The 5798-nt window shown below is 44.6% G+C and overlaps 2 protein-coding genes across 2 annotated transcripts; one reads left to right on the top strand and one right to left on the bottom strand.

Annotated features, from left to right (window-relative positions):
* Positions 1-1849: 1849 nt before the first annotated feature.
* On the bottom strand, positions 1850-3295 carry PHALS_01876 (isopenicillin n-epimerase; the record flags this gene model as incomplete). The annotated part of the gene is made up of 2 exons (XM_024716352.1): positions 1850-2754; positions 2833-3295. The coding sequence occupies 2 exons, from the start codon at positions 3293-3295 to the stop codon at positions 1850-1852; spliced, it is 1368 nt and encodes a 455-aa protein (XP_024581959.1).
* Positions 3296-4699: 1404 nt separating this feature from the next.
* PHALS_01877 (uncharacterized protein) lies at positions 4700-5503 on the top strand (the record flags this gene model as incomplete). Its single annotated transcript, XM_024716353.1, has 1 exon — positions 4700-5503. The coding sequence occupies one exon, from the start codon at positions 4700-4702 to the stop codon at positions 5501-5503; it is 804 nt and encodes a 267-aa protein (XP_024581960.1).
* Between the last annotated feature and the right edge of the window lie 295 nt (positions 5504-5798).

Here is a 5798-nt window from a genome sequence, read left to right on the forward strand (position 1 = left end):
CCAAGTCGTGCCGACTTAGAATTTAATTCAGCATTCAATGCCACATTCACCGCCTCTTCAAATGAGGACGGATGCATGCGAAAAACTTTCTTTCTGACCACGCCAGTGCGGAGGCCTCCTAGAAAGACGGTCACTGTGACCGCCTCAGGAAGGGGATCTACTGCCATCCCGGCAATGAGGGTGCGCATCTATTGGACAAAGTCCACCAATTCCTTGTTGACCTGTCGGGCAGAAAGGAAACGCAATCGCATACAATATGCCTGATTAGGCGGCGAGATTACTCGTGAATGCTGCAATTTCAGCTCCGCCCAGGAGGGACCCGCAGCTTCGACCGAAGTGCCGCACGTCAGAGCCAATTCTCGCGCTCGATCACCGAGCTTTAAAATGGCTAGCGCTTCGTGCTGTTGCTTGGTCTGGAGTATGGCGGATGTGATGACCATCTCGACCTCTCTCACCCAGAGCAGGAGATTCTCTCCATCCTTCCTCTCGAAGACCTAAACGCTCACCTCAAGCGGCCTAGGGCGTGGGATATCATTCGTCACTGACGGTGGCGTCATAGACGCAAATGATGCAGAGCTGCAGATTCTCTAGCAGCGCGTTTTCGTAATTTGCAAACGCCTCTAGACGCGCCCCGATTGCCTCGGGGCCTTACGCAGCAGGGTGTTGCACGCCCTCAGGGCCAAGCAAGGACATCAGTTTTTTTAGTCCATCCTGCATGCCCTGGTGCAATGAGATGAATTGTTTCATCCTCATCGAGGATCAGTTGCAACGACTCAGGTGTAGATTGAATACAATTGCTGCCAAGTGCAGCGGGGCTGCCGTAGCTTTGCGCGTTGAGGAAGCGTAAGCTAGGTCACCGATATTTCGTTCTATACTTAGAACAAGTACGAGTTTAGCGGATCGCAATCCGCTTACTCCAAGAGTAATTACAACCTTAACCCAAGGCTAATTAACTCTTCCGTTTTAACTTCAAAAGTGGCTTTATATATATTTATCTGCGGCAAAGCCGCCTAGTTTTAAATACATAGATTTCCCTAAATATATATAGTAGAATCTATATATATATAAATGTAAACTACTGGCTACCCAGCCCTGTACCGTATTCATATTTGGGTGCAGTGACACCATGCCCATCTCGTGTGACACACACCCCTGTTACCGGGGTAAGTGTATCCCCGTTACATGCACTATGATATCCCTTGTCGGTATTTGATATGGATGTCCACATCCGAATACCCACGTTCTGTACATCATGTAAGATTACATCGGTCAATGCGTATACACAAATGCGCCCTAAGCAGCCCCAGCACCAGATGATTTAGCGTCGCTGGTGCATTTAACACTTTGGGGTACAAACAATCGTCATGCTCGGAGACATTATTGCAGTGGAAGTGATATCATTCATTCGATGAGCAAACGATAACGTTCATGAGCTTGATTTAAACGCTAGAATAAGCATTTGATTCCCACTGCGCGGCTACAGATGAGGTCGGAGTCGTATCAAATAACCAATATCTTTCTCATGGACTTGACGGCACGATAATACGCATAATAATATTAATTGCAACTATCACGTTGTGACTGTTACTTTGGTCGATCCGATCCGTATAAAGCGTCATGGAGCTGTCCATAGAGACTTAAGTATGCGGATCTACCACTCAGTCTGAAAAGTGAAACACGACTTTCACAGACATAAATAACATCTACCTTGATACTTTCAGAAAATTGTCTTTTCAGAACCCACAAATCTGATTGGCTAACATTTTAGAGTGATTTTTTGGCCTCACATCAATAATCTCACTCTTGTTCCGACATTGCATGTATACATTGTATTGTAATACGACGCTTGCTAAATTCGCAAACGAGCGAGATAGTCGTCTAAAGTAGGAGTGCTTGTCACCTCAAGCATGGCCTGACCCAGCTGCTCGTAGTCTTTTCGCTCATTGTACATTTGCGCGCTGATGCGCACATAAAGCTGATTTTGAAACGGCACCACACGCACAACAATGTGATACTGATCGTCCAAAAAGTCCATAATGGCATCACATAACGGTAATGCCTCCTCGTGGGATAGTGGACTGTTGTCTAAATTGGTTGGCCACTCCACCGGTATGCGCACATTACATACGAATGGGGCGCGCTGCCACGCAGGCAGCAAAACATTCGTTTTCCACGTTGTAGCCAAATACTCGCCAGCCCAATCAATAAGCGACTTATTGTGGGCGTAGACGCGATTCACGCCAACACTTTCGTAAAAGTCTAGCGATGACACAATTGTGAGAAAGTTAGCTTCATCTCTTGTGCCTTGTATTGCAAACTCTTCTAAGAAACCCTGACCGTAAGCCAGGGATGTCACGACGGGCCGTACAGTATTCTGGTACGTTTTGTTCACATGCAGAAATGAGCATGACTTGCAGCTGAACAACCACTTATAGGCCGTACCCACATAAAACTCAGCACCCAGCTCATTAAGATTTAGAGGCAATTGCCCAGGTGCGCTAGCACCATCAACCAAGACGGGAATGTTACGCGCATGAAAGATCGGAATAAGTTTTTCCAGAGGCAACACAAATCCTGTGGTGCTGGCAATGTGATCCAGCACAGCTAATCGTGTATTTGATGTAATTGCATCCACTACTTGCTGAACCAACGCATCATAACTCTCGATAGGTAGCACGACATCTACTACCTTCAGCTCAACGAATTCTTGCGTACAGTAGCACAGATGACGCAACGTGTTAAGCACTGCTGAGTCTGTAGAAACAATACCACACAAAATTGGGTTAAAGCCTGTTATTGCAATGATCACTACATGTTGCAATCAGAATGTACATGTGAGATTAAGGCACAGCACTTCGTCATCATTTTGTAGGTCTAGCGATTGCAACACGGCGTTCATTCCTGTTGTGGCATTAGTCACAAATACGAGATCTTCTGTATCTGCATTTATAAAACGTGCAAGGTGTGACGCTGCCTGACGCAGCATCACAGGCACGTCACGGCGCATGAAGCGGTCAGGATTCATCTCCATCTTATTGACAAAGTGGGCTTGAGCCTGCATGACGGGCTTTGGGGCCACGCCATATGCATTCTGATTAAGGAAGACAGTATTGGGCTCAAGATTAAATATGCTGCGACACTCGCGGCCGAATGCCAGATTTCGCAGGTAGCATCGGCTGTCAGGCCAAAGCGTTGTCATAGCTTCAGAATTATTTTCTTCAGCGTTAAGTGACGTATTTCGTTGTTCTTGCTGATGCATGTCTTGCTGCATGGCTGCTGCAGTTACCTCATACATAGAGCCGAATCTAGTTGTGTTTACGAGAATTGATGCCGCTCGAACGGCGGGATGATGTGGGTCCTGAGGGGATTATAGAGAGCTTAAATATAGTTGCTGTATGGAGATGCAATTTATTGTCAAAACCGGTAGAAATTCGATATTAGCGTTAGGTCCGTAATTTAGCCAGACAGCAATTGAGCGACACATGTACGTCGACAAGCGTCAATTCATAAATTAATAGCAAAATGTAGGTGTCAGAATAAGCATAAGGGAACAGAAGATCGTTTATAAAGAGAGAAATTACGCTGCCGCATGTAGACGTCGTCCGAGCTCTGAGCTTCGCTTTATACTATTCTCCATTATTCGATTCTTACAGTGTTATGCAACCAGGATGCTAATATCTCGCAACAAACTGGATGCTGTCCGAAAAGAAGCGAGTTGCAGCTTCGGACCGCTTGAACTTTCACACCCATACCTGCTGTACCAATCACCCAAGAAGATCCAGCGATGTGACAGAGGAGTGTAGTGCTATAAGAATGGAGAGGTTATGATCTTGAATTTTACGTAGTAGAATGGTCAACTTTATCGACTCGCAAGTTTGTTTGCATGTTGAGATTATCTCGTGGGATTATAATGTTCAATGTATGTCGTTCTTAGACAAATAGCCCAAGATTATTACCAAAGTACGGGTTTCATGGGAACTCTATAAAATCGAATGCGACGATTATAAACAATTCGGTGTAGGAGTCTGGTAGGTGTAGGTTTGAAAAATATAAAAAATATACATTGCAAGAAAGAGGTATTGGCTTGTCAATGGTGATTCGCGAATCAGGTACGTCGTACGCACGCAAGGAGATTTGCAACAAGGTACCAACAAAGAGCAGTACTAGATTGAAAGAAAATTCGAGAGCTGCTAGAGCATACCAACACATAGAGCAATATCGAAAGAAAGTTCATCAAATTCTGGCTCACTGTCATCTAAATCTTGGCTCGATAACAGCTGTTAAGAAATTCCGAATCTAGGTGTGAAGGGTTATCATAGTATCGTATTTCTCGATTTGCTTGGTACATTCCAGACCCATCATGCATCTCCGTTTCATGCTCACGATTTATCTTGGTGCCATAGTTGCGATTGCAAGCAAAAACAAGGCTGCGTTACGCAATGACTTCGCAGACTTACGAAGGATGAACATCCCGTCTTATATACCTCCCGCACAAGGTACAAATGACAAAAAGACGACCTGGGTGCAAACAAGGACATACAAAGACGACAAATATAATGGCGAGGAAAGAGGGTCGATGTCGGAGATATTTAGCAGGTTCAGAACGCAGCTCCAAAGGATCTATACCAAGGTGCTTGAATGGTTGAAGTGGTTAAAGGCAAAGTTGTTCAGGCAGTCGACCGAGCTGACAGAGACAAAAATGCCCAAAATACCTCCAACAATTACATTGTCGCAAGAAGTGAAATCAACTGATCCAGATCCTGTAAAGTTAGTGCCTCTTGTGGTCGGTAAAGACAAGAAATTGATCATGGAAAAGCTACCGGATTATCTCGCGTATTGTGCCACTTCTGCTTCGAACAGAAAAGGTTGGGACATGTATGGAGTAGAGGAACTGCTGCGGCAAAAAGCGATCACAGAGGAAAAGCTTGTCGAATATTTACTTTCTAAAACCGGCAGCAAAAACCCTGTCGATGCTTTCGTCGTCGAATATCTTCAGGCGGGACTTTATGCGATGTATCGGCGTGATGGTAAGAAATACGATGTGATCTTGCGTTCGTCTCAAGCGGTCCGTAATTGGATCAATGCTGCTCCAAACAAGCAGCGGAGGAAAATTTTCACGCCGATTCCTGATACGAAAACGAGCGGCCGACCTTTGAAGGCTTTTCAAAATTCCATGGTGACGAAGGATAACAAATTTGATTGGGAGTTGCTGCCATCCTATGTCATATCCAATGAAAAGTCGCGTATGCTCAGTTTACATGACAGATGGGGCGTAATGAAGCTCTTTGAGCTCAACGCAAAAGGTTTCAGTGAAGTCAAACTAATCGAATATTTTCTTAAGGACCTCAAGAGCGACGACTTGTTCAGGCGGTCCATCGCCGAACGACTTGAGGATGGATTGTTGGAGATATATGAGCGTTATGGTAAGAACGAGAAGGCAATTAAAAACGCAACTAAGGCGGTAAAGCGGTGGTGGTATAACGCACCTCCTCTTCCAAAGTAGCTATATGTGTTGTTGCGGGTAAAGTCGCCAATTAATGAGAATACACTTTCTTAAGCACTCTGTACTTTGAAATTGTACATTTTATTTATTGACATTGACCTTCTAGGACAGCATTACGGATAAGTTTTAGTGCGCAAGCAATATTCCGACATTGTGGTGATGAAGCTCAAAATACTTTTAAATATTCTTTGCAAAAGCCAATTATGAGAGTCCTTTCAGCTGCGTGTGATTGAGTACAAAAAATTGAGTTCACTCCAATTCTGACATTGGACGTATGAGCAATAAACATTCACAA

This window comes from Plasmopara halstedii (genome assembly GCF_900000015.1).
Source record: "Plasmopara halstedii genome assembly, contig: Scaffold_1594, whole genome shotgun sequence".
Taxonomy (NCBI): Eukaryota; Oomycota; class Peronosporomycetes; order Peronosporales; family Peronosporaceae; genus Plasmopara; species Plasmopara halstedii.